The sequence below is a fragment of the Rhinolophus hipposideros genome, assembly GCF_964194185.1.
Source record: "Rhinolophus hipposideros genome assembly, chromosome: 19".
Classification (NCBI taxonomy): domain Eukaryota; kingdom Metazoa; phylum Chordata; class Mammalia; order Chiroptera; family Rhinolophidae; genus Rhinolophus; species Rhinolophus hipposideros.
Window position 1 is genome coordinate 7,087,837 of NC_138065.1, and position 27,743 is coordinate 7,115,579.

General features: G+C 43.1%; 1 protein-coding gene across 3 annotated transcripts in view; it reads left to right on the top strand.

Annotated features, from left to right (window-relative positions):
* The window catches only part of TBX15 (T-box transcription factor 15), a 99,360-nt gene that overhangs the window by 37,841 nt on the left and 33,776 nt on the right, over positions 1–27,743 (top strand). For 2 of the 3 annotated variants that reach the window (XR_013991680.1, XM_081025148.1), the window contains exons 2-5: positions 15,191–15,404; positions 19,456–19,557; positions 21,260–21,431; positions 22,511–22,678. Coding sequence is in view for 2 of the 3 variants with exons in the window: in XM_081025148.1 (XP_080881274.1) it covers positions 15,191–15,404; positions 19,456–19,557; positions 21,260–21,431; positions 22,511–22,678 (656 nt within the window). In the remaining variant the exon portion in view is untranslated. Of the gene's footprint in view, positions 1–3,806; positions 4,084–15,190; positions 15,405–19,455; positions 19,558–21,259; positions 21,432–22,510; positions 22,679–27,743 lie in introns of those variants that run through there. The other variant, XM_081025147.1, reaches the window with a different exon arrangement.

Here is a 27,743-nt window from a genome sequence, read left to right on the forward strand (position 1 = left end):
AGAAGTGAGGGAGGCCCTGAGGGAAGAGCTCCACTGAGGCCCAGAAAGAAAAGAGACAGGAGGGTCAGACCCCAGAGCAGCTCAGTAACTTTATGGCAAAGCAGAGGTTTCATGGGGACTGGCCTTCGTCTCACACGCGGGGATCATAAGGCCACCTGGGCTGCAGGTCTGGAAAGCCCATGGGGCTCTGCACAAAACATCGTGCCGTGGGACTGAACAGAGCCTCCTGTCACTAGTAGTGATTAAAGCGATCTGGCCATAATAGCTATCCTACAGCCTGGTGACCTCCATGACACGGGGTGTGTGATATGGAGTGGACTGTAATCTGATCATTTCAAGGAGTCTGCCTGCCCCAGGAGGGGATGGGCTATTTTGCTTGACCGGTGAAAAGACGCTAAATAATTTGATTAACAGAGAATCAGAATACAGAAAAATGCACTTAGCATGGGAGAGAACCTAACTGTACTGTGCCTTTTCATCGATAATTCAGGATCTTGTCATACCACAAAGTTGTCCACAGGGTTGTCCCTGGGGGGCTGGGCAGGCGCTGTGGTTCAGAGGCCATAGCAGCAATGATATGATGGGGCCCATCGGTCAGTAGAGCTGAGTGCCAGTCCCCACTCTACCTCTAGGTCCCCTGTCGTGGTACGAGACGCAGAAGAGATCATTCTGTCTAGATCTTTGCCTCACAGGAGCTAGGGATTATCATCTCCACTTTAAAGACGAGGCAGTAGCAAGTAGCTTAGCGAGAGAAGATTAAGTGTGCAGCACAGGGGACGCGTGGATGGGTCAGGGGAGAGAAGCCAGGCTCCCAGCAAGCAGGTCTTCTCACGTCACCACTTTGCTGCTGAGTCTCAGTTTCCTGTCTTTAATGGGCGCTGTAAAGTAAGTGTGGCTTTAGCACGATGTTTACAGCACGGGGAGAAATCTCTGCGGGTTAAATGATTAAATGCAGTGCTGATAACTTACATTTCTAAGGCACTTCTAGTGCTCAAAGTGCTTTCATCTGCGTTATTTCACCCCGCTGAGGACTCACTGAGTTGGGTAAGCAGTAGGATTCCTTACCCACTTTCCAAAGATGCGTCAATGGAGACTTGGCTGGGTTACATGGCTTCCTCAAGGTCAGATCAAGGTCAGCACCAGGGCTCAAATTCCTGCCTTCTGGTTCTGAATCCAGGGCTCCTTTCACCACAGAACGGTAGATACTGGAGAGTGTACTGTATTTATTATTGACTTTAAGGACAGTAGAATCTCTGGCGTCACAGGGTGGTAAAAATAGATTGTGAGGGCAGGGAGGTTCTCGGTAGCAAACAAACAGTCCTCCAGAGTGTTCTCGGGGGCAGGCTCAGTTGCTGTGGCCTTTAGGAAAGCCTTGGAAGCTTTGCAGCAGACAGCGTCACCTTACTGTGCCCAGCTTTCCCTGAGGAGCTGCCTCTGGGCTCCAGCACCAGGTGCAGGCACTGCCCGAGAGGCCATGGGGCAAGAGTAGAGAGTGGGGGACAGGAGGAAGGCTTCTTCTGAGGGTTGGGGACCATGGACCGAGAGCACGTCCCCAGCGAGGGAACTAGACTGTGTGTCCCGCAATAGCAAACTTGCTGTGGCTCTGATACAGATCAGGAGCCACAGCCTGGCGAGACCCGGGTTCCTGTGCCATTGAGCTTTCTCTGAGAGGCGGCGGAAGGAGGGCAAGAGAGTATGGAAGAGTGAAAGCAGCAAGGCCAAAGGAAAAGCCTTGTTTTCATTGACTTCAAGCGTTATCATTTATCATCCCACTTGCCCAAATGATCTGATACGGATTATAGTAAACAAACCAACCAACCCATGTATACATACATGTATAGGTGGTTAAATAAAGATAAATGGGAAATAAGGAACCACATGGAAAAAGCGGGGGTGGTCCCACACGACCATTTCACACTCACAGAGAAATACAACCTTTTGGTCATTGTTAGGGAGACTAAAAAGATATTTTTACTAAGATGTACCACTATAATCTATGTTGGATTCTTTGGAATATTTCTCCCATTGGAAATATCTGGCTAAGGGGAAATTCTTTACATTACAGCCGAAGAAGAGACGTTTGTCCCACTTGCAGAAAAACTTATCAAACCAGTGGTCCTCATCCTTTTCAAGTCACAGATTCCTCTGAGAATCCCTTCAATACCACACATCTTCTTCCCAGAAAAATGCAAGCTCTTACAAATGTAACTTAAAATGTGAGGTCCCTTAGAAACTTCCAAAGCCGATCCATTGACTTTAGGTTAATAACCTCTTCATTTAAAAAATTAGAACTATTTTATGGAATAATTTCTTCCTTTACAGAAAGAATCACTGCATGTAATTGAGATGATTGTAATTAATATGTAGGTATACAGCCCGTGTCACAGAAAATATTCTGATTTCTATGAAATTCCCTAGCCTATAACATTTGTATTTTACATGTATATTCATTGTACAGCCATCTATCATTTTATCTTAGTCTTTTATTGGTTCTTTTAAAGATGCTATAGAACGTATACTCCATGGTAAGTTGTATCTGATAACACATGTAATATTTGGTATAGTAAGGAAAATGTGCCTTCACTGTTAAATCAATTTTGATTCTATGTAGAATATGGTACATAAAGTAATACTTTAATATATACAATAGCCCACACGCCATCAATAAGATCTCATCCTCCAGACTTGTGAATTCTTGAAAAAAATTACTTCCACATGTTCTTAAAACTACTTAAGATTTTTGACTGGTTGGTGGTCTATTGATTCTAAATATCCGACCTGTCAAAATGCCATCTTTAAACTCCACTGATGCATAGAGGCTTGGCATAAGTGGGGCTGAATTTATTACAGAACAAAGGGCCGTGATGATTAACACACCCATCTGAGCAGGAGGGGGAAACTAATCTTTGAATGGATTAGATGCTGTGATCCTAAAACCACATTCTCTGGGTATTGGGTCCTTGCCCAGAAATGGGGAGAGGCCAAACACTGATGCCTTTTAAATGACACTGTATCTTCATGGGATCGGGAACACTGGGGCAGAGAGTTGAGGGTCAACTGGGAAAAAGCCCTTCTTTCTCCTGAGGTCTAGCAGAGTGGACGACCTGGACCCACTCTGTGTACTGTGACCCTCAAAACTACAGCCGAGCGATCAGTGTGTATGCAGTTATCCGTCTGCCTGCCTGTGTGGAGATGACATTAAAATGTAAATACGTGAGATTTTATTTTTTGACCGCTAACCAGGAATCACTTCTAATTGTTTTTGGACTCCAGCAGGCTATTTTCCAGACTGGCATAGGGCCGCCAGGATGAAGGGAATGGTTAGGTACTGTCCCACCAGAACCCAAGAGTCATAAGCAGGCCCTTCTCTTCGCTGGCAATGTTGGTAGATTCTGATCTCTGAGGAAGTAATCCCAGGGAAATTTATCTTTGTAAGAGCAGTCCACAAACAGAGCACTACACCCATTTTCTGACCGATTTCCCCATGATTCTGTCTTGCCTCTGCCATGTCTTGCAAGCTTTATCAAAAGCACGGATTTCAAAAAAATTGCACCCCAAATGGCACTGGTGAGACGGACTGTCTGAGACGGGCCTTCAACAGACAGGTACCTTCCTGAGCAGGAAGCAGAGCACTGAGCAAGTCATCCTGACCCCCACTCCCCGCGAGGAGCGTTTGAATCCCAAGCCCAGGTGCTTAGGAAATCTCCTGTCATTCGGAGATGGGCTGGGACCTGGTGCCATGGCCGAAGCTTCTAAATACAGTTCAGGCTGGGTCATTATGACAGATGCTGAACTGGCACCACTACGGGGACTGAAGTGGGAACTCTGACAGTGCTTAAATGCCACGGCCCCTGGGCTCGAAGTCTTCCTGGGCTGAGATAGGGAGAGGCAGTCCAGCGCCTTATGGGGCGGAGGGTAGGAGCAACTCTGGCAAGGAAAATCCTGCTGCTTCGGCAACACTACGCTCCTTCAGGAGGCAACAGACACCCCGCGACACGTCAGCTGTTTTAGAAGAGGTCAGTTCTGAACTGCTGACACGCTTGGAGGACACTGTCTCTTCAAGGGTCATTCTGACCCTTCAAGGTAGGTAGGCCTGGGGAGAAACAGGCCTGCTGGAGCCAAGGTGTCGGCTGGGGAAAGGGTGGAATTAAGCGACCTGGTCAAGATGGCTCAAGGTGTTGGGAATAGAGACAGAAAGAGCATGTTTTACACAGAAGATGCAGTCCCTTACCTTACTCCCCCTTCTTCTTCTTGGCCATCACCAAAAATCTACCTGGGGTGAGCTTCTTTTGGCAGCTCATTCTCTTCTGGGGAGGGCTTTAGAGGGAAAAAAAAGACAGTAGAGGCTTGAGAGGTGAGCTTTTTCTGGAGGGGTCTAGTGATTTGGGATGTGAAGGTGGGATTCTAAGTTTTATAAGCGTCTCAAGCTAGGGCTGGTGAGTTACAAATAGACACTGACGAACACAATGAATCCAGGGTATTTGTTTCACTCTCTGTGTTTGCCTCGTTCCCCGCAAAGTGGATTCCTTTCTGTGGCCCAAGCATTTGATTTTCGGGTTGCTGAAGGTGGTGTGGGATGGTGGGTGAGTTCAAGCTTTGGAGGGAGACCTAGGTTCTCTTCATCTGTCTGATGCTGCGGGCTGGGCAGTGCTGAGCACATCACCGTGCCCGAGGCTCAATGGTCTCACTTGTCACATAGGGTGACAATGCCCGACTCTCAGCCCTCACCTTCACGCTTTCAGAAAGGGTCACTCAGGCACTAGATGTTTTCTGCCTCCTTGCTGTGTACTGTCCTTATCCCGAGCTGGAGAGTGAGTGCTCTTGGCAAGGCTGTCAGTTTGGAGTCAGGGGCCTTGTGGCCTCCCAGCTCTTTCCCACGGCTCAGGAAAGGTGCTCGTGGGCGGCGGCTTCTGCCCACGTCCATCTCTGCTGCTCTGCTCAAGGCCAGAGTTAGCTTCCCTGGCCCCATTTCCTTACTGAAGATCCAACGTACATCTTTTTTTTTTTTCTCCCAGTGGTCTGCGCTGTTCTCTCTTCTTTCAGATTCTAGTGATTTTCCTTTGCAAACAGTGTGACAGCCATCACGGGGCAGGAGAGCATTCCCTAAGTAGACGCACACAAAACTGGGCTTTTCTTGCAGTTGCTCCAGGCTCTGAATGATGTTCTCCACCGTGTGATCTCTTCCTGTTCTACGTTAAAAGTTGTCCTGATTAGGATTTGCTTTTGTTCCTTTGGAAGAACACAAACCTTCTTTTTCCCTTTCAGAGGTGGACAGGAAAATGATTGGGAAAAGATCTAACGCTTGAGGTCCCCTCCGTTTCCAAATGATGGAAGGAACTAATATTGAAGGTATGCCCACGGTGTGCTAGGGGCTTTTCCAAAAGCCACCAGCATCTCTGTTGCTGTAGATGAGGAAATTGGCTCAGATACGTGAAGTCACAGAGCTGGGCCTGTGTGATTCTGTGCAGGTCTCTGGAAACCTCACTTCCCGCAGGAAGCAGCAGCACTAACCGTGTGTGGGTGGTTCAGGCGTCAGCCTATTCCTGAAGGAGAGGACATCTCTGCTGCCCTCCTGGTCACCCCACCAGAACTTGTAGGAGAACTTTCCTCATTTTTTTGCTTAGGACCACAAGTACCTTCTCTTCTTGGGTTCAGGTGGAGGAGAGTTCCTAGCTGAGAATTTTCTAGATGACCAACTGTGACTGCTCCTCACAGAAGTGACTCAGTTCACTGAACTTATTTGCTGTTCTTGAAAGATTTCAGGTCAGGCTTTGCCAATCAGTTTTAACACAACTCATAGTCGTGGAAGGAAGAGCTCATGGGATTCCTATAGTTCAGATTATGTGTGGAGGTGATCCTGCTGGGATTTCACTGGGAACACGGTGTTCAGTACAGATACCTCATCATTGGGGATATACTGGTCTCCTGAAGAAGATCAAAACAGCATTCAGGATTCTTTGTGTGGCTTCAGCCTATCCTCCCAATGCTTCAGACTGGCCAAATCTCTCTTCTCTTGCTTTGTTAAATACTCATTTCATTCATTCATTCATTCATTCATTCATTCATTCATTCATTCATTCACAAAAAACATTTTGAGTGCATAATGGGTGCCAGACACTGTCCCAGGTGCTGAGGATCCAAGAGGAATAACACAGATGTGGTCTGAATTACTTGCTGTTCTCTAAACCTGTCTGGTAGACTTGACTGCCTAACCTCTGCCATAAAATTCCCTTTTCTTGGAAGCTCCTTCTCCTTCTTTCTTCAACTCTGCTTTTCATCCTGCAGACATCTCTTCATTAGGTCCAGAAAAGACCTTTGTGCTGCAAGAGGTGCTTTTCAAACTCCCATAGCATTTTGTCCATGCTCCTCTTAGATAATAATACATGAAAATAAGCATTCGTGCATTTCTTGTACTGTGGATAAAGTGTTTCCTTAAATATAGACACACACTTTGTTAGTGACACATAAACATTTCACAAAGTGGGTCCTAATAATCTCTTTATTTCACAGATGATAAAACTAAGGCTTAAAGAGGTTAAGTAACTTGTTCAAGATTAGACCGTTGGCAAAAGAAGAGGTGAGCTTTAGAACTTGGTGGTTTGAATTCCAGTCCTCAGCATGTCATGTGCCATGCTGGATTTTGACTACTCTCCTTTTTTTTTTCTTTTAAAGGAGTATTTATTGACCTGTCCTGTCTCCTAAGTGATTTTGTAAGTTTCTGAGAACCTAGATCATATCGTATCTTATTCAGTTTTTTGCTCCTCACAGTACCTAGTGCATTGCCAGGCCTGGGCTAATCGATAAGTATTTGCTGAATAAATGAATGACTGATTGAATGGACGAATTCAGATGACTGCCGGAGAAGTTGTTACAGAGCTGTCAGCCATGGGGCTCTTGCAGTCATTAAACAGAACGATTCTCCAGGTTGGGCTTGATTGGTTGGGTGGCTTTGAAGCTTAGTGTAGCTGGTGGTCTCCCGAGTATAAATTGAAGGGCATCGCATATCCCTGCCTGTACTCAAATGTCTATCCTACTTACATGTTTGAAGCTACCACCTTCAAGGGCACTGTCTCCAGAAGTCATAGTTAAATGACACTTGTTGCTCGGTAACTGGCTGCTTCATTCTTCCCCTTTGGGCATTAGCATGAATTTGTTTATTTACTGGTGCTCAGTGAAAATATCCTAACCAGGTACAAGGCCAAGTTCTAGGGCCTTGCGGGGAAGGCTTCCTTTTCACTTCATGGGAATGAAAAGGCCACTGTGGCAGATGTCCGTGGTGCTGGGGGTGGTGGCGGTGGGAGGTTGGGGTAGTTGCAGTTGTGAAGGACAAACAAGCACTGGCTTGGGGATGAGCTCATGTGTCCCTTCACCCAGTGGAAATGCCAAGAGCCTTGGGAGGGTCCTGTGTTGACAGCTGCTGGCCTAAACTTGACTGGTCTGTCTTGAAGACCACCCAGTCAATTAAGATCAAACTTTTGGAGGACTTCTGGTGCAAGAGATATTTAGATCGGATACGACCACATGGCTTGTGACCAAATTTTGACTATTCCATTTATGCATTTTCTGTGCTTTCATCAGGAATATTTTCCGAACCAAAATTTGGTCTCAAAATGTTTTTACGGGGAGAATGAAACAAAATATTTGAAATTAGGACTATTCTAGAAAATCTAGGACTTGTATGTGCCCTTGTTTTTTCTTGGTCTTTCTGTTTGACTTGATCATTGGCTAATAACCTGACATGTGAATTTGATACTTTACTGTTTGTAAAGTGCTTTCACATATGTTATTATCGGATGAATTTTCCTCAAGTATAGAGATCCATTTAAAATGATCAAAAACTTCTGGGCCCTGAACTCTGACCTGAGTTAAGCCTAACTAAATAAACCAAATTCGGCACAAGTAGGAACTACTTCAGCTGCCTTTTCTTGTCTTTCAATGCTGTCATTACGCATTTCTGAAAGTCCAAACATCTTCCAAGTACCTTCTAATTTTATTTTGCTTATGGTTTAGGCTAAAGCAAAAGAGTGATTTGACATTGACCGTGATCTTCAGTGCTCTATCACATTTGGATGTTTTCACCCCGGGGGAGGGAGGGGACTGGGGATAGGAAATGAAATACAACAAAAAAAGGACCTTATACACTTGTATGTACTTATTAAATAATGTGAAGTCAGTGAAGAGACCTAAAACATTCCTGAACAGAACTGCCCGGCTACTGAGAAAGAAACAATCCCATCTGACCTTGGTTTGAATTTTCTCCTCTTCCCAAAGAACTGATAGAGTTTTAGTTTCCATAGAGCTCTCTTGCGAATGAGCAGCCTTAACACTAGTTTCGCATGGCTGGGTTCAGAGTGGGAAGAACACAGCACTGCAGGTCTGGTTCAGAGGATGGACACCAGTGGGTAGTGAGGCAAGAGCGTCTCCTCTAGTGCCAGACCAACTCAAACCCTACTCAGACATCTCCTGCTTCTAAAACGTGAGAAAGCCTCTTCCTCGTGCTGAGCCTCAGTTTCCTCCTTTACAAAATGGCAGCATGGATGCCTTCTTTGCAGGGTTTCCTACGAAAAGTGCATGAGGTCACGGAGATAAACCATCAAGTGTAGTGTTACTGTTACTTCTCTTCCCTTTTTTTTTTCTTTCACCTTCAAAGCATGGTGGAGCACTAGAGGCTGAACCTTTGATGACATGGAGCCTTTGTCTGCTCAACGAGAAATAGATATAAAAATGACTTCTTTGCAAAGCCTCTTTGAAAGGCTTAGATCTCAGGGATGACTCTGGGTCCTCACCTCTGGTTCTGTGTACCACTGAGAGAGGTGGTGGTTGTCAGGTGGAGAGATACGTGCTCTTACTCTTCTTAATTGGCTTATTGGCATGGGATGTGGGTTTCAGGTTACCTCCCCGTTTTTCCCAAATAGAACTCGGAGGGCATGGAGAGCTCAGCCACTTCATTCCATTACTAATCATCTAACAGGCTCCTTTGAGTGTTTGCTATCATCATAATTTCAGTTTGATCCAACCTGGGTTATAGTTCATTCGCTTGAAAGTCTGGACTGGGTATCAAATTTGGGCTCAGTCCGTACACAGGTCCGTGCCAAATGCCTCGCTTCTGCCATGTTTAGAATTACCCTACAAAAATGTTCATCACTGCATTTCTCTTAGCTACCTGATAAAATCTGACATCCCAGAACCAATTTCCACTGCAGAGGTCATCTGTAAAGAGGAATTTACTTGAGCCTGGTACACAGAGTGCTGCCTGGGCTATTAGCTTCTGATGTCTGCCCTGGTGTGAAGGAGAGACCTGGGACGGCTGGCTGTGGGAGCGTTAGTTTTAGAGATTTTGGGACTTAGAAAGTTGACAGAAGAGTGGCTGCCCTACTGATATCAGATAGAAAGTACCACTTGGTATAGTCATGTCCCAGCAGTTATTGGCAGAATAAAATGACCCAAACGAAAAAAAAACACACGATTGTTTGATTATCATCTGGGTTGGGTCTTTCTCCTTGTGTCAAACTATTTTCTTCCTTGGGGTAAAATATGAGGCCCAGTCTTATGGAAGTGGCACTGTGCAACTAATCTCAGATCATTCTACATTTCTTATATGACTCTCCAATAATTGTCTACCACCAAAGTTCAACACTGAAACCAGGCTATTACCGCACATCATTCATCCGGGAAATGTGGCAAAACATTCAAGCTTGGAAAGGAAGACAAGAGCATCATTGCCTTTATTTGAAAAAGAAAACTTTGGTATAAAGAAAATAAAGTCTAAACTCCATATTATGACACCCAAATTCCTCCTAGAATATAAACTCCAGGTGGTCAGGAATTTTTGTTTTTTCCCTGATGATGTCTCAAGAATTAGAAGAGTGACTGGCACATAGTAAGTGCTAAATAAATAGTCATTTCGTTGGGTTGAACCTGACTTTCCACCTTTACTCTAATCTCACCTCCCTTCTTCCCTGATGTATTTTAAGCTCTGGCCATATCAGTGTGCTTATAATTCCCCCCAAATGACAAATCTTTACTCATGCCGTTCCCACTGTCTTCAATTCTGTCCTCATAATTTCTTTGCTTGCTCATATGCAACTTATAATTCAAGTCCATTCTCAAACGTCCCTTTGTGAACTCTTCTTGTGCTCTCATCACTGATGTGCTTGACCTTCAAAGCTCCTTCACACTTTACTCCTACATTTATCTGTCGGAGCTCCTATCACGGTCAGTTTTCTTTGCGGTTTGTGTGTCCTTCCCACTGGCTTGTAAGCTCCTTCAGAGCAAGCACCTGTGTCATCTGTTTTGGACAATTGATATATAACCTGATTTATACAAGGCAGAAATGTTTGGTGAACGAAAAATGGAATCAAATAGTCTTATATGCATGCAATGCTTAGGAGGTTGAACTGACGTAATCTGGATTTAGGGGTCAATAATATATCAAATGGAGGTAATAACAACTCTTAGGTTGTTCTGTGAAATGATGTTATGTACGAAACGTCTTAGCAGAGTGCCAGACACACAGTAAGTGCTCAGTTGGTGTGGAACCATTAACTCTTTGGTTGGGGTACCTCTTGTGAGTTCACCGTCCAACATCACTGATGTCGTAATCAACGAAATCATTAGATTCCATTTTATCATAAAGATACAAATATAATATTTTGATCAGGAAGATATCTTGCCCCAGCCCCTAATAGGAAAGATAAGGAAATAGTCCAGATAAGGAAACGGAGGCTCTGGGTAATGAAGTGGCTTTCCAAGACCCCACGTCTGCTGAGGAGCAGAGAGCCAGGAGTAACTGCTTTGTTCCCTGTCGTAATGAAAGATTCCTCAACATTATTAATTAAGTGGAGAGGAAAATCACCTGGCAGACTGTGAAATATGCTTTAATAATGTTTAATTTTGATATCAAATCAAAGTACATATAATTCAGGCATTTTCTATTCATGTCAACCAAATCAACTTCTTGTGGGAGCAAACATGTTAAGGCATTTCAGTTGAAAGGATGATCAAAATAGTTGAGAGGTATTACAGAACTGCTGGCTGCTTTGGCCAGAGTTGACCCTCATATGACCTTGGGAAGACCTGATCATTGGATCTCTAGGCAGAAGACCTACCTGCTAAGCCATGTTGTTTTCAATTTTTCTTAGTCTCAATTTTCTCATCCACAAAATGGCCATAAAAATATATGCCATGTCTACCTCATCAAGTGGAAGGATATGTTAGGTAATGTGTAAAATAAAAATTAAGAAGCTATTTCAAAATGCTACTATTTGTATGAATTGAGAATTGAACTCCCTCTAAGCTAAACTCAATTTTCTGTGGGAATGTAGTGTTATAATATCCATTTTCTCAATACAAGATAGGTCAGAGATGGAAAATGAGTAGTGCTATGAACTGATGGTTAGAATCTCTCTTTTAGGGACTTTTTTGGGATGGGAATAGATATGTTGTTTTGACCCTATGGGTCACACGATGTTCTCCAGTGATCTGGCTCAGTACAGGTTCCCTAGGTTTTCTCCTTTAATTTTCTTAGTTACATGTAATGTTATCATTTACGTTCCTGATTTACTGAAACTTCCCTTGTTAAAATAGTATTCACAAGAGGCATCTGATAACCAAGAAGTCTTTCTAGGTCATTCAAATGAGTTCCTAATAGTTATTGTTTGAAGGCAGGAAGGCACAAATTGCCAAGAATAAAAGAACTTGAAAACAGAGAGGTTTTTTCTGATCTTCAAGGGATTGATTATATTTCAGAATGGAGGACTTGATTTGATTGAAATAACCTGCTATGCATTTCTTACATTTATGACTTAGATAACTTGATTATGCATTCTAATTAATAGCTGAAATAATCAATCTGATTAGCCTAAATATTTTATATAACTATTATTTAGAAATGTATTTTACAAAGGCTTAAACTTTATTTTTACCTAGGCTGTTGACCTTGATTCTGAGATTACTATTTTTAAGGCTATTGTAGGGTAGCTTATGTCACAGGTATTCCTAAGCACTCTAGGAGTTTTTCTAAAAAACTATATAAAATATGATATTCATTTTATTTACAAATTGTGACATCTGAGAAACTGAGAGTGGAAAATTACATGGTGTACTCATGTTATTGTAAACATGGGCTGATGCCTACATTCCGTATATAAAAGTCACTTGGGCTCTATTTTGGGAGGGAGTGAGAATCGAGGAACACAGAATATTTCCAGGGAAACAAATAACTATTTTTGAAAATCCTCTCCATGAGCAAATACTATCTACGCTGCCATAGACTTGTCCATTTCTTTTCTAGTAACCGTGGGTTCCCCACGTCTGTTCTAACCCTCTTAGGTCCCTCTCTTTTCTGGATTCCGATGAGACATACAAGACAATATATAATCGTGTGGAAAACTGTGTGGTAGTATTCGTCTTTGTTTCTGATTACTTGTGAAAGTGCCAGTTTCCACTTGTACTGTAAATTTCTTTAAAAGGAGCTCCATTGTGTACCTTGGTATTTCCCAGAATCTAGCACAGTACTGGGCACATAGTAAGCACTCAGTAAACACATAATTAATCAACACTAACTGGGAAACTTCTCAAGGTCTGGGATTCTGTTTCAAATTATCTATGTGGTACCTCATATAAGGCCACGTGCTGATAGGTGCTTATTGATTGATTTGATTGAAACGATGAACAGAATACCCGTTCCATTCTTTAACTCCTGTAATAAGGTGAATTTGGTTCCCCGGTCTTTTTCCTCATTTAACTTGTCTTGCCCAGTTTTAAGTTTGATGCTTCTAATTGAGGTTGCCTGGGTTGTCACTGAAAGTTGCCTTCTTCTTACATTCCTCAAGTCATTAGAGGTGGAAGAGATCATAAAAGTTTTCCATTCAATCCTTTTAATTGCATCATGGGGAAATAGGTCCATTGTGGTTGAGTGAGCTGCCGAAGGTTATTCATTAATCCATTTAATATTATGTTTTGAGTGCCCGTGTTATTCCAGATGACAAAGTGAGTCACAGTCATAGTGTTCCAGTCCATTTGGCTACCATTAAATATTTGTCACTTAGTGCACTCATATCTTTCCCTCCCCTCCGCTTTCCTAAACATGCATTGGAGAAATCCGATGTCCAAACTTTCTGCGGGGCCTTACTTAGGATGTCTATTTCCAACTTTTTCCTAATGACAGCACTCTTTGGCAGGGAGATTTCCTAACACTTTGCTCCCAAAGGTAGGACAAGACTGTTTTCTAGAACTCTTGCTGAGAAGTTTTTGAAAAATTCACAATACTCTTGGTAAGTGAGGAGCTCTTGGCATGTCCCAGAAACAAACTGGGACTTGGGAATCCGTGTCTCCGAGGATGGGAACTAATGTGTTTGGCGCAGTACATGATGGCCCTGCTACTGAAAGGCATATAGAGTCAGGCTGGGAAGGAGCTGTGTCACTCTATGGCCACTCTCATCCTAGATAACTGGCTCCCCTTTCCCGTGTTTCAAGGAGACCAAAATTAGTAGCCGTTTGGCCCAAGGTATAAAATTCCATGTTTAGACATGTAAAACCTAGTTATAACACTTTTTTGTTGTTGTTTGTTTGGTAAATATGTGACTGGACTAGTGATTGTGGATAAAGATCGTGGGCAGAGAGTTACCTGTTATTTAGGAGCTTTGGTCCGTTCTGCAGTCCCCTGAATGTCTTCAGAAGTGAAGGGTGAGGAATTGGGGAGGATGAAGAGAAATGGCACTTTGTTCCCCGTGGGCTTTGGCAGAGCTCTGGGAAATTCTTGCCAGAAATGCTGCCTGGCTTTCACATGTGTGAGAGAGGAACACATCAGGGCTAGAAGGAAAGAAAATGAAAGGTATCATGGGATGGACTGTTCACAGGCCTAGAAACCTGCTGCAGGTAAATAAGCATGGCAGCAAGATGGTGTGGTGTTCTGCCCCATCCTTCTTCCCTCCTCCTAGTATCAGAGACAGAAACCCAAGAGGCCATGACCTTTGTCAGCACTGAAAATTCAGGTGTCAGAATTAGACGTCACTGTTTCCACCCTTTATTTATTTATGTATCTATCTGCAGGGGAAGCAATCAGACGCTAAGGCTGAAATAGAGAAATAGATGGTCAGGCTTGGCTTTCAGTATTACCTGACCTAAGGACACTGTCCTACCTAATCTGAGTGTTTAGAAATCTTAGGAGATACAATTCTTGGCACCAGGCCCCTAAAAGTAAGGAATTTAAAAAAATGACTGAAAATTCTCTGGTCTGCCTCCAGCCTTGTCCATTAGTCTACGTGCCCCACCCCCCTTCATGAGTACAGAACGCACAGGAGGAGAGGACCATCTGGCCCAGCGTGGCAGCTTTTTATTTGGTTGCTCCGAATCCTACCTTCCTGTTTGGATCACCCCTCCCCTCTGCCCATACTTCAGAAACCAATCAAGGTGTCTCCTGAACTCATTTATTCCCTTTGTTTCAACCGCCTTCTTGGGTAACTTTTTCCATATGCTTACATCCTTGCCTCACAACGGATTTTTTTTTTTTCATCCACCATGGCCAGATTGAACTCTTAGGAAAAGCCGTTTACTCAGATATACGACAAAGTGATTCTAAAGATTCCACCTCCCCCCCACCAAATTTTCATTAACTTTTGATGACCAGCATATATCCATGGAGGGAAAACCACTGTGTTTAAAATGATTGATGGGCAGTGATGCTGAATGGGAAGGAATTCCAGAATATGTTGTTAGGACTGAATCTCCCCCGCCCGCCACTCCAAGTGTAACAGTCTAATCTAGATTTGGAGCTAGAGTCTGTAATAATAATAATAATAATAATAATAATAATAATTATTATTATTATTTTTAAAATGTGGCCCCCGTGTGGCTTCACTCCCTTCAACATGGTGACATGAGGCCTCTTTATAGCGCCTGCTGTGGACCAATTTTCTTCAGTTGTTGCTAAAACTTACTAAAACCCCAGATGGCACGTTGGAAACACGAAACCTGAAAGAAGGTTGTAAATCACAAAAACAAACCATAAAAAAAAATAATAAAATACCCTGAGTGCTGTGCTTTGGAGCTTCCCAGCTTTCAGTTGCCTTTTGTTCACCTCTCTCCCCCTCCACCCTGCCCCCCGGCCCGCCTCCCCTCTTGTAGGGTCAGGAGCCTTGCGGGGGAGCGCAGCAGTTTCTCACCCGAGGCTTGATGGTTTCTTTGGCAGATTCCGAGCAGAGCACCGGTTCGGACTCGGAGGTGCTCACCGAGCGGACTTCCTGCTCCTTTGACACTCACGCTGACCTGGGCGCTGGTGCCGCAGTCCCTGTACCTGCTGCCATGTCTTCCATGGAGGAGATTCAGGTGGAGCTGCAGTGTGCCGACCTCTGGAAGAGGTTCCATGACATTGGAACTGAAATGATCATCACCAAGGCGGGCAGGTAAGGACCCGTTCCTTTGAATGGCCAACTTCAAAGAACGGAGGACGACGAAGTAGGAGAGATTGCATTTCTTCTTTTCACTTACTTGTGGTCGGCCGCGTTGCTGAAGTCAAAGCCACATGCACTCACTTTTCTGCATCTGGACATCTGGGCAAAGTGATCTTGTCGTGTTTACTGTGGTTTTGCCATTTTCCCCCAAGGGTCACTCAAATCTCCGTCACCTCTGGCCTCGCAAACATTTTTCACCTACAAATGTATTTCAGTTAATACTGGAGACCCACGGTACATGACAGCCAAACTAATTTCCAGAGCAGGTGTTACTTCACCCTTCCATGTTTCTAAGAGAAAACATTTGCCCCCCAAACAACAGCTTGCATCTTCTGTGGCACTTGAAACAGCCAGATGTTTTTGTAAGAATTTTGTTTTTGGTAAGAACTGGGTTTGGTGCCTATCTCCTGAGCCCGGCTTGTTGATCCATTGTGTTTTATTGTAGGCTTGAAATTATTATAAAACACAAATGGCCACCTGGTGGAAACTCGTGCAAAACGATTTAAGTAGATGATGAAGTGATCAAACACAGTTTCTCTTGAAATAAACACTTTTAATTAAGCTACTCTTCTACTGGTACCTTTCAATTTCCCATAGTTAGGTACCTGTTTTGTGCTGGATACTCCATAGATACTATATTATTTAAACTTCACAGGAAGCCTAGAGAGTAGGATATGATAATCCCATATACGGATAAGGATATAAAGGTCAAAAGAGGTTAATGAAGTTGACTGAGGCCACACAGGCAGTAAAGGAAGACCCAGAAACCTGCATAGATCTGTATGGCTCTAAAACAAAAGTCTCACCTGTGTACACCTCTGCACTGTTAGGAAACGGTGGTAGCTTCGCCACCTTGGATTAAAAATGAAAATGATTTAAATACAAATAAACTGGCGCTAAGATTTTTGAGTACAGAGGGATAGTTCACTGAAAGTAAAACAATTACACTGCCTTCCTATTTTCAAAGCCAAGCTACATAGTCTCATGTCATGGAGACGAAAAAGAACCACCTCGTTGATCATAAGCTGTCTTCATGAGCAGGGACGTTTAAACTAAAAGAATATTTTCCGTGGGTCCAGTTCACTTGAATGCATGTAGAGAAATTTCCCAATACAATAAGATATCACAAAAACATGAGGTTACAATGAACGTGAAACCTTTTCTTTCTCTTCTAGAACCCTCTTCTTTCTCTCTTTTAGTAATGACTAAAACCATTAAAAGGCAGCAAGAGCAACTGTGAAGGAACACTACTTTCCATGCCATCTCCCTTTCGTTGCTTGGGTTTCAGTCTTGTCCTGTTCTACATTTTGAGATGCGACAGTGTGGAAGGAAATAGAGTTTTTGGCAAGGGGCTTGGTTGGAGAGAGGGGATAGATTGCTCTTTTTGCCTGTAAGATTTTCCAGTTTTCATTTCGCGTTTTCACGTCCTACTATTGGGTCGGTGTAGTCCAGTCATTTTTGTTTCTGATATCACACCTTTGATTCCTGCCCTTCAGTGAAGTTGGGTCACCTGAGCACCTCACTGTCAATTCTCTTGTGACTTCATTTCGTGATTTCTTCTTCAGTGTTTTCTATGTCTCTACCTTCACAAATTTACTTTCATACTGAATATATCCAGATAGCCCCAGCACAGACAGTTTGTTCTTTAGTCATAACCTTGCATTCAGTGACACTAGTTATGTCTGACTGTTCTTTTTCCTGAGCAGATCTTAGTCACCATCTACTACTTCTCACTCCCCAAACTGTAGTCCTGTTCATTCAGGACGTCTACAGAGCCCTCAATCTCTGAATGTCCTGACATAATCTGTATAATCAGCACCATGGACAGAGGTGCTTGTAGAGTCATGGGTTTGGAACACAAAATAATTGGCCTGAATTTAGCTATAAAATTAAAACCAAACACACCTCATTTTGTGAATATGAAAGATTAGTTTTTCTCTAGGGTCTTCTGACTTCACTTGATATTCTGTGCTAAAAACTTTTGGTAAGTTTTTAAGAAGAGAATTTCAATAAAATCATAGAATTTTAAAGCAAGAGGGCACCTTAGAGATGATCTAATCTGTTTCCTTTGTTTAAGAGGGGTTAAATGACTTATCTAAAGGCACACACAGCTCATTCATTTTAGAACTTGGGTATTGGGGAAAGGCAGGTAGCATGTCCACTCAAGGTCATATAAGTACTCCAGACAAAACGGGTATTGAATTTTAAAACACCTAACCCCTTTTATTGAAGTCATCAAGTAAAGAAATTCATCTCTTTCAGTGCAAAACAGCCTCTATAAATGTCTGAGAGGAACCCCATTTTCTTATGTCAGATAGCAAGTGAGAGGACTCTCTATTCCTGGTAAGATGCTTTCCAACCATTTATTATATATACAGGGCAATCATAACTCATTGTTAGTAAGAGGGGCAATCACTGATCTGTATTTAAATGTACAGACCAAGGATCTCAATTTTTTGGAGATCGTTAGCGTGGATCAAAGTGCCTCACCTATCACGTATGTGAGATTTAGTCACCATCGATTTTCATGAGCCCATCATAAGACTCAAATACGAGGCTTTCTAATTAAACTTGGGAGAGTGGAGGGATAAAATCTAACCTGATGTGCCAATAAAAGCTGCTGAAAAGTTATAAGCTGGGAAAGAAGGAACAGTTCTATATTATTCTGAGCAAATGCTTAAGAATTAGCCATCATGCCTATTAGAAGGTCTATAGTCCCTCTTGTGCTTTATCCCAATTATGATTGTGATGTCACTGACCGAATACCAGAGGACATTTGCTTTTTGAGTTGCTTCTGGTGAGCAGTGGAATGTGTGACTAGCACAGAAAGCCCCTCATGCAAACCACCAGGGCACATTTGCAAGATGGCTGTCTGGGGTCAGGGCCTGGTCTGTGGCTGTGAAATGGAGCAAAGCCAATTAGGCTGTGTGTGGATCCAGCCTGTGACCTTGACCTCATTAGCGCCGTGCTCTGCCCAGCTCCACTAAATGGCCCCAGATGGTGAAGCTGAATGTAGCGTTTTGGGTACAAGGGCCTTAGAGTATGTTCAGGGTAATCTGAAAGTTTGAACTGAGCACTTGTAATGTCTGGCTCCTAAACGAAGGACATGCAAAAAGAGCTTGGTGTTTTTCTTCTTTCTTATGGTTAAATGAGAATGGTGAGTTTTATTCTGGATGCCTTGTAACACAATACCGCTTTTGGGTTATTCCCTCTTCAATTATGAGAGTAGTTGTAAAGTGCCATATCCTGACCTCGCTTGCTTTGGCAAGTTTAACAAGCCATTGTGGTAGAAACAAGGTACTGCCCAGAGGCCACTAGAATTCATTTGGTATTTGCTCCTATTCCACAGGGTCCGTCCTCTGACACACATGTTGACAGCCTGAGAACTTGCAGAAAATTTTCTACAGTTTTATGCATTAAAAAAAAACACACAAACCATTTGTGGCCCTTTGTTTGGGAACTAGTAGCACCTTCCTTTTTTTTTTCTTTTCTTGAAAGATTATTTTTTAGAGTGGTCATTTTCAAATAGACTCAATCAATCATAAATATTTTACAATCATTAACAATCAACTGGGGGAATAAGAATATAAATTAATCAACTATGTTAAGTACAAGTACAAGTGTATATTAAAAAAGTTATAGTCTAATAGGAAACGTGTAGATACACACACATATCTGTATCTATCTGTCTATCTATTAATAATCCATCCATCTATCTAATCACATTAAAAGTTAACTAATAGTATAAAGCAGGGTATGGTATGAGCCCTTTGGGTGTATAAATCATCAAATAGGTCAATTTAAGAAGAGGCGCTATTTCTACAATATTAAGTCCTCAGCATATTTTATAGCGGCAATTTCCAAAGAGAAGCAAATCAGCCAACTTTGAGAACTGGAACACACTGGCTTTGGTGTGCTTCGAGTTCCTAATGAGAAGAGACGATCAGAGCTTTTACTTCTTCACCTCTGATTGCTGAGCTTCCTACTTTATTCCCCTTCCTAGGAGGATGTTTCCTGCCATGAGAGTGAAAATCACCGGTCTGGACCCACACCAGCAGTACTACATAGCAATGGACATTGTACCTGTGGACAATAAAAGATACAGGTAATGAATGATGTTGACATGTAGAAGTGTGGGTGTCATTCACATTCCAGAACTGTTCTTTAAACTCATTAGATGAAGAACTTTAACAGTGCACGGTATAATGCACTGTACAGAAAACAAAGATGGAGGATATGCCAACGGCCTGTGGCAGAGTACCAGGTGGGAGGAAGTCACTAGAGGTAGAAAATCAGGACTCAACCGTGGTTTGGTCTGGAATCTCCCTTGTATCTCTGGAGAGAGTGGGACTGTATAGTGTCTGCCAGGGGAGCAAAAACGAAATGGAGCTTGAGTCTAAAGTTAATTCAGTTAACCTTGAAAGTGATTAACATATTGAACGATTTGGTTTCTGAAAGACTAAGTGAGTTGAGATGATTTATTTCTGAAAGGGGAAGGAGAAATGGACCGGTGTCGTGCATTCGATCATAGATTTGATGCATTACCTTGTGGGTGATGGAGGGGAAGAACAGGAGAATTGGTTGAGACCTCAAGAAGAACATCTAGTTAGGGAGAATTCCTGGTCATTAATATGAGCTGTGAGTGCACTTGTTAAATTAATTTTCCTTCAAAGTCACGAAAAGCCAACACAGTCTCTCTGTCTCTTGGTGGCTTACATGTAGTTCTTGTCTGAAACAAGTTGTGGCTTTACTGATCTCTGGAGATCTCAATCCAATCAGTGAATCATGGCTCATTTTGAAATATCTGAGAACTTGGCCCCAAAACCATGAATTCAGAGGCGAGAGATAAATGGGGAGGAGTTGGACTAGCATGATGGGTGAGCAGATGGCCAGGAGGGAAGTGGTCTGGATTGCAGGACTTCAGAGGGGAGACACTTCAGCTCTGTGTTAGAGGATCTTGGGAGTTGTGATGTGGAGTGAGTGCCTGTGTTTGCCAGGGTCCAGGTCCCACATGGCCTTTAGAACTGAGAAGCGGGGAATGTCAGGTCCATGGGGAACACTCTTCAGAACCACAGGGCAATGGGCAGAGTCTGAAAAACCGACCTCCCTTGTGACTGACAACATCTCATTGCCAGAGGTTTTTGTGGGGAAATAATTGGCAGATGATGACAACACTAACAGGGGAGACGGGGTGGTGTTTCTGGCCACGGCTGCACTAAGGCAAAGGCCCTCCTCCATTTTTCATAGCAATCCCTCAGAATTCAGATGCTTGGCAAGGGAATGGTTAACCGGTGAGAGGCTTGGAGGGTCTCTGCACATGGCTGTGTTTTATAGGACAATATGGAAGATGTTTTCAATAAGGAACCAAATCCCGAACAAGTGGCCGACGGATTATATGGTTTGCATTTGGAAGGTGAAAGGTTGCAGTAAAATACCTTTGCCATAGCTAGCCACGTGGGTTCAGGACGCCTGTGTGTGCACAGGGGTGCAGGCAAGGCGAGGGAGGAGGAAGAAAAGGGGCTATGGGAATGTTTTCCTTGTGAGAGCTGCAGCTTTGATCATTAAGCGCAACACTTCTCTGCTCTCCCCTCCCCCCCACCATCTCTCGCTCCATTTCCATCTCTATCTCATTTCTCCTGATCTATACCCTTCTCTTTTCATCCTTTGTATTCTCTGTTGAATCTCTACTGCTTCTCCATTCTTGTCACCACTTTGTCTCCCCTCTCTCCTGTGTCTGATTGTTTCCTGGGTCTCTATTCCCTCTCTGCCTCTGTATCTGAATTCTCCTCTCTCCCTCTCTATCTCAGATACGTGTATCATAGCTCCAAGTGGATGGTGGCCGGCAACGCCGACTCCCCCGTACCCCCAAGAGTATATATACACCCCGATTCTCTAGCTTCTGGAGATACTTGGATGAGACAGGTGGTCAGTTTCGACAAACTCAAGCTGACTAACAATGAACTGGACGATCAAGGACACGTGAGTGGAAAGGACCCCCCTCCCCCTCTCCCTCCCTTTTCCCCGCTTTGCTCTAGAGCGGACTAGCCCTAGGCTTTTCCAGACAGGTAAAATAAGAATCTCCATGCCACTTTAAGCCATCTTAAGAAAGTAAGGGTAAAAGTTGTTTTTTCTTCTTCGTGAAATTTCATGTATTACCAAGCTAACATTTGGCAAATGTCTGCTGTGTGTCAGGGTGTGCGTATCAGACAGAGTTCTTATGCTCTGGGACTCCCAGGCTAGTTAGGGGAGAACTCAGAGACAGAAACACAGGATGAATTAAAAAATGGTGGAAGAAATCACAACATTCGGTAGAATACCTCACAGGGCCACAGACGCAGGGAAACAACTAAGGTGACAGTTCTGATGAATTTGTCAAGAAATTTTTGAATTTATAAGAGAAGAAGAGGCCCTAAGTCTTTCCAAGTATAATCAGAGCACCCGAGGCTATGAATTTGTCTTCGGCAGCAAAACATACACTGAATGTTCACTGAATGCCAGCATCCATACTGGGTGCGATGGGAAGATGTTATGGGAAGGAGCGAAAACCATGGCTCCTAGCTTGAAGAAAATGACAAGTTTTTGAGGGAGAACACACACTCTCACATGATGTACTCTCACGTGATATAAGGGAATGTCCATAAATTCAATAACAAAGGACAAATAATAGCTTGTAGAATTGAAAGACGGCATGAGCCCACGCTGAACATGTGATGCAGGAGGGAACCACTGACACAAGACAGAGTTTCTAAGACCTTTTAGTGCAGTGATGCCCACTGGTATAGAGCAGTCGTTCAGTATTTACACCGTTAAAGCAAACAGTACAGCCACCGCCCACGGCTAGGATACTCTGCTATGTGGTTCCATGCAATGCTCTCCCATCCCTCAGTCCTTCCTGCCGTGGACACTGATCTCTGGTTTCCTGTACACCCCGCGCCCCGTCTGCGCTCTCCCCGTAAGGCTTCTAGCCTGTGACTCTTATTTGCATGAGAGCTGGAGAAGAGGCAGGGACCTTTTAGAGCCAACCAACCGTGGCACAGCGTCTCCCTTTCTCATTTCAGATCATTCTGCACTCTATGCACAAATACCAGCCTCGCGTCCACGTGATTCGCAAGGATTTCAGCAGCGACCTTTCGCCCACCAAATCTGTGCCTGTTGGGGATGGAGTGAAAACATTCAACTTTCCCGAGACTGTGTTCACCACTGTCACGGCCTATCAGAACCAGCAGGTAAGAGGCTGCCCTGGAGAGTCTCCTGCTTTATCTGCTTTTGAAGGAGCGTATTCAGGCTTTTGGGTAAGCAACGCTTAGACTTCTGCGTGGCACTGAAGGGTTGGAATGAGAGACAGCAAGCTGGTGGTGCACACAGGCCACTGGTGGTGACAAGGTGGTAATGCGTAGTGGCAGCTGGAGTGGTCTAGATTTAGATCAGAGACAAGACTTCTGCCCAAGTGGACCAAACCTCCCAAGTCATTTTCATGTCTCTCTGTATGTGTACCCACGTTCATCATCTCTACTACATCCTGGCAAATGTCCCTCATCATTTACAATTCCTTTGCAAGTACTGAGGTTTGATCCCTTCCTTCCCTCTTACCTGCAATTTTCCACGGATCCCTCCACCTGGCTGCATTTAAGTCACCAGGCCTCTCAAACTCTATTTAGGACTCACTTACAGCTTCATTTCCACTTCCAGACTAAATTTATCTCCATGGGGTCACCAGCCACACCCTAAGATCTGTATGTTTTTATATCAGTAATATGTTCATTCATTCCAGAAATATTTATTGAGAATGTACAATATCCCACACTTAGTAGAGAAACTGAGCAGATGAAGACTTACTTCTCACTAGGCAAGGGAGAGTTTTAGTTACGTGAAAGGCACGTAAATACATAACGCTAAGACAGTGGAATAATTTAACAACAGATGGAGACAGGGAGCTTTTCTGGTTTAAGGAATGAGGTAAGTTTTCCCGGAAGAGCTAATGCTTCTTCTGATGTGAAGACACACATAGGAATTAGCCCGACGAAAGAGGTGGTGTGTGCGGGGAGGAGGGAGGGAGAGAGACCAGGCCTGGAATTATTCTGGGTATTCTGCACAAACTTCTTTGTAGAGGAGGGTGACTAAGTGGATTTACAAATGATCTCACTTTATGCCATTCCCTGAAAGCTGCATGTGAATCTCACTTTTGTCATTTGGAGTGTGTTTCTAATTCACAAGATCCTGCAGGGTAATCCTTTTCTGAAACAAAGAGTTTTTGCTCATTTTGCTTGATAGACTGCATACTTTCATTTTGGGCCTGCTTGGAGCAAAATGAACTTATATTATTCAATACCTTTGGTATTAGATACTATGCTTAGTGCTCTGATAAAGAAGGCGCTAGAGGAAAAGCATTTATTTACTAAATATTTATCAAGTGCTTATGGTGTGCCAGGCAGGTGAAGGTGAGTTGTATAATCTTTGGTTCACACAGAAAGTGTATTTCTTTCATAGTGCATCTGGATAAGATTCCTCAGGTGTTCTTTACCTTCAGAGGAATTCGATATACAACAACCCCTTAGTCTGGTAAATATTAAGTACTAGATGGTTCTTGGGTTTTCTTGGTAGCTATAAAGCATTCCCAACTTCGGATTTTCCTTGCTGATGCTACATTTGACCTAAACTAGAGGAAGAGGTTTAGTTTGTTTTGGGCACCATTTAAAAACTATTAAATCCTCTCACACTCCTTAACAGTAAAATTGCAGAGGCCATAGAGGGTCTTTACAGAAAACTTCAATACTCAAGCTCTGATACAGGCTACATGGATTTTGAAGCAAGCAGAACACTGGGATTAACTGGGGTTCAGAAGAAGGGAGAACAAGCCAAAGGTTTTGAATAACTGATCGGACTTTGTCCCCCAAGGCTGCCCAACCACCATTTTAATCATTAGTTTCTCATGAAGGCAGAGATGTGGGAATAAGTACTACGATTTTAGAATTTAGTTTGTGGAACAAACCAGAACACTGATGAATTCATTCAGCTCTAGAAGCCAGTAGGATCAGCACGACAGCTCAAGCTGCAATTAGAAAGCACAACTCACTGTGACAATGAAAGAAGACCAAACGTGGGTACCTAAAATCCCTTTCTCTTCGCCAACCTTCTCTCCTGGGCATCTGAGTACATTCTCCTTGTATAAATATTTTGTCTATATCTGGACTGGGGTGGGAGCAGGGGTAGCGGTGGGAAACCATGATAAAGATCATGGCATTCGGCAACAGACCTACCTGGTTTGATTTCTGACCTTTCTACTGATGAACTGTGTGACCTGGAGCAACTGTCTTAACGCCCTTCGACTAGTGTCTCCGGGTCTGAAAATGTCCCAGCCACACAGAGCTATGAGGACGAGATGAGGGAACACGTATATAAAGACACTGACACAAACCTGGCGTCCAATTAACAGTAGGCAGCTGATGTTGCTAAATGGCTGGGTCTGTGAAGGCATGGAGGGCGGTGGGCAGTAGAGGCCATTTTAAAGAATAAATTGCTCATTAAGGAGAAAGAGGATTGTTGGGAATTGAAGGAGCTGCCTTGTCTTTCGAAGATATTAATCAATAGGTAACTACTTGGATCTCTCTGTTCTCATGTCATGTTGGTGAATTCATGATATGCTGACATTCAGAATAGATGAGTCCTACTCAATTATGCCCATTTTGAAGTCAAGATAACAGCTTTTGCCTGTTTAACAAGCTTCCCATCTCTGGATAAACCAATAAGCACGATTGTTTTAACATTCCCTTTGGCTGCGTGGCTGTGATTTAATATAATACAGTGACTTGGAATAAAGCAAACTAACCCCAGGTCTTTCCCCTGGGAATCTTGCCGTCTGCATCCCCGTAAGGCAGAGCTGTGAGCTAACAATCATTTTCAGACTTGTCTTGAAGGTGCTGGGTAGCATAAACTGTTCTCTTTTCTGCGTGCTATTCACCTATTACTGTCTTTTAAATTTCCCTTCCAGAATGGGAACAATCAGTATTCCATGGCAACATTGTTTATTTCCTATATTTCTGTTTAAGGCAATGGTTTGGAGGCCTATGAGAGCCAAGAGGGAAAAAGTCAGTGGTAGGTTCTCCATGTTTTCGGGAGGAACACAATGAGGGAAAGACAACAGAGGGAATGGAACTGAAATGTTACCCAGTTTTCCCAGGGAAAGGCAGTGTTCTGCTCCACACACAGCAAAGGGCGGGACATTTGGAGACCTGGCTTTCAGTCCTGAATTTTCCACTAGCTGTCTGTGTTACCCTGAGCAAGTCATTTCCTCTTTCCGGGCTTCACTTTCTTCTCCAAGAAAATGAAGAAAACTCCAAGCCATTGGCCTATGCTTTCTAAGGTCTCTGTTAGCTCTGAATTTATAATTTCTCTCTCCTTTTCTCCTGCATGATGACATTAAAAAAAATTACAGTTGACATTCACGATATTTTTATATTAGTTTCAGGTATACAGCATAGTGGTTGGACATTTATATAATTTATGCATGCTTTTTAATGATGGTTGGGAGTCATTTATTGTTATCAAACAGAGGCCATTGACACATGATTTTCAAGTATTGAAAATTATTAGAGTGTTCATATCTGTAAACATTTGTTTTTAACCCCCACAGTATTCTAGACCAATACATTTGGACAGGTCTCCACTTGAGAGGTGGGGACATGGTGTTTTGTTGCTGGTAAACAAAATACTCCAACTATATTCAACATTTGTGACTCCTCAGTCCACTCCATTGTCAAAGTCTATGCTTCCTGTTGACTTCCATCTTGTCACCCACGCTGGACAGCTGACGCTCCCCCATCCAGTCTGCCACTAAACTCTGTTGCTTCTACTGATGGAATATTTTCTTCTTTCTAATCTCATTGCTTCTGCCCTTGCTCTGGACCTGCCCTCCCCCCACCTTGGGCTGCTGTGGTAGCTTTGAGCAGAGGCACCAGGACTGCAAGCTAAGGTCTCACCAGCCATCACATATAGTCGTTGTCAGATGAAATCTTCCTGAAGCACAGCTCTGACTGCATTCTTTCTCTGTCAAAAACGGTCTGTGACTCCTCAGTGCCTAGGGAGTAAAGCCCAGGATCCCAAGTGTTTCAATTACGATCCTCTGTGGGTAATTACCAATGACATTTCTAGGCGTATTTTCTGATAATTCTCATTATGCATCCACAAGAGTTCAGCAGTAGAGTTAGAATTTTATTGTTGTTTGTACTCTGTAGCTGTCTTGCTTTCACCCATGCTGTTGTCTTTCCAGGAATGTCCCCCCCCTTCATCTTTACCTGTCTAGATTCCTTTTATTCTTCAAGTTTGGTGCAAATCCTATCGCCTATAACCTTCCTTACATTTTTGTCAGCTGCAAATGAGCTTTCCCTTGTGGAACTGTTAGTGACTGATTATCTCTCTCTCATGACCTTTATCACTTTCTAACCTGGGTGTGTGTGTTGTGTGTGTGTGTGTGTGTTTGTGTGTGTGTGTGTCCAATCTTCCTCTCAATATTTTGAGCTTTCTGAGAACAAAGGTTGCAAAGGTTGCACTTTCTACAAAAACAGTGTGATATGGTAGAAAACACCAGGTAGGGAGTTAAGAGACGTGAGTTCTAGACCCAGCTCTGCAGCTAATGGACTGTCCTGCCTTTCACAAATCACTCCACCTCACTATTCTTATTTGAAATGGATGGTTTGGTCTGAATCACTGCTTCTCAGTCACCAGTCTATGGGGGAAGTTTTTTAGGGTCCACTGAGAGATGAGAAAAATAAAAACAGTATAGGGATTTTTAAATAAATGTAAACATTCATTTTGGTAGACTGTACATTATTTTATTTTGTTTTTTAAATTTTTTTGATATTAAAATGTCATTTATTTTATGGAATAATGATGACAGGAGATAGTCGACGTTAACTCTCTTTACTTGGTAGAATCAAAATAATTGGAATATCAACGTTGATTGCTCAAATGCTGGAAGGGAGGGAATTAGAATTGCCCTCTGACGAGGATGTGGAGAAAAGAGAAACCCTATGCACTGTTGGTGGGATTGTAAATTGGTGCAACCACTATGGAAAACAGTATGGAGGTTTCCCCAAAAATTAAAAATAGAACTACCTTATGACCCAGCAATTCCATTTCTGGGTATATATCTGAATAAATTCAAAACACTAATTCAAAAAGGTATATGCACCCCTGTGTTCACTGCAGCGTTATTTACAATGACCAAGATATGGAAGCAACTCAAGTACCCATCAATAGATGATTGGCTAAAGAAGAGGTGATCTATCTATCTAT